The sequence below is a fragment of the Alligator sinensis genome, unplaced genomic scaffold, assembly GCF_000455745.1.
Source record: "Alligator sinensis unplaced genomic scaffold, ASM45574v1 scaffold506_1, whole genome shotgun sequence".
Lineage (NCBI taxonomy): Eukaryota > Metazoa > Chordata > Crocodylia > Alligatoridae > Alligator > Alligator sinensis.
The window spans coordinates 1,489,657-1,491,026 of NW_005842215.1; the positions used below are offsets into that span (position 1 = coordinate 1,489,657).

A 1,370-nucleotide genomic window follows, 5' to 3' on the forward strand; every position below is an offset into this window, starting at 1 on the left:
AGAAACACCCGCCCCCCCCGCCGCGCGCCCGCCCGCACCCGCCACAGGAGAGTTCAAAAGCCCCGGCAGCACCCGCGGGCAGGGGGAGTGAGAGAGAGAAGGCGGGCAGCACAACCAATGTGCTGCAGCTCCCCCGTTGGAAAGGCACCAGCAAGGCTGCAACGGATCCACGCTGCAGCGGAGGCAAGGTTGGGAGAACCCTGACAGAGGCAGGAGGAGGCTCGAAGCCTCTATCGGAGGCAGGGGGCAGGAAGCTCCCTGTCCTACCCCAGGTAGGGAGCGGAGAAGCTCCAGGATCCCTCTCAGGAGGAGGGAATCGGGGAGCACCGAGGCTCCCTGCACGGAGGAGCAGGTACCCTAAGGGAAATAGGGGCAGAGATAGGTGGAGCCCTCCCTAGGGATTGCTGGGTACCTGACGTCAGTACAGGAAGTCTCCCCGCCCAGGCAGAATATTATTTCTAGAGGAAAAGGGGAAGAAGGACTGCCAGAGCTAGCAGAGGCGCCAGCGAGAGTAGAAGACAGGCTGGCCCAGTGATATTGCTAGGCCTGGGTACACATAGTCGGAGGAAAACCAACGGCAGGCCTGCAGTGCACCGTAGGCCGCCATACCACCAGCACGTGATCAGTTGGCGAATGGACGGGGTGTAGGGGTGGCGGAGCCCCGTGGAACAACAGAGGCGTCAACCATGAGTACACCCGCACCGGGGAACCCCTCAACTAAAGAGCTCCACTGAAACCCTCTCACAGATCAATCGTAACAGCAAAGTCGTGGCAGGCGGGACGAGGGGAGGGGCTACCTAGATGACGGATGGTACCGGACTCAAGGCGTCCATCATCACACCCACCAAAGGCTTCAAAAACAAAAATTCATAAACATTTTTGGACCTGGTCTTTTAACTCCCAAGATTTGTGAATTAAGACTTTACTTACAGCTAGTGAAATTTCAGGATCTTCATCAAATGAATCGGCATCACTCTCTTCAGTCTGATATATTGTTACTTGATACACCTGATGAAAGAATGTATATTTTAGCTTCATTTTGCTCAGTATTTTATTTCCCACTAAACTTAAAGCAGGTAGTTCAGCATACCTAAGAATATTTAAAACAAAAACATATTTTTAAGATAGGAAAATTAAACTTGATGTATACATGAGCAGATGGCTGCACATATTTCCTCTGTGAACTGAATTTAGGATAAGCACTGCTTTTTCATGGTTAGAGACTAGTTAGTCCAAGTTTTGGAAGCTTTTGCTCTCAAATGTAAACTAACTGAGAGGTGTGCAATGCGCGCACATCCTCAAATGCTCAATGTCCACTGTGAATGACATTTTTAGCAATAAGAAAACATTTCACTCATCACTCCAGCAGG

The 1,370-nt window shown here is 51.2% G+C and overlaps 1 protein-coding gene across 3 annotated transcripts in view; it reads right to left on the reverse strand.

The window, feature by feature from the left end:
- Positions 1 to 1,370, reverse strand: part of MDM2 (MDM2 proto-oncogene) — a 62,625-nt gene that overhangs the window by 4,605 nt on the left and 56,650 nt on the right. For all 3 annotated transcript variants that reach the window (XM_025208018.1, XM_025208016.1, XM_025208017.1), the window contains one exon: positions 931 to 1,008. In XM_025208018.1, the coding sequence (XP_025063803.1) occupies positions 931 to 1,008 (78 nt within the window). The remainder of the gene's footprint in view (positions 1 to 930; positions 1,009 to 1,370) is intronic.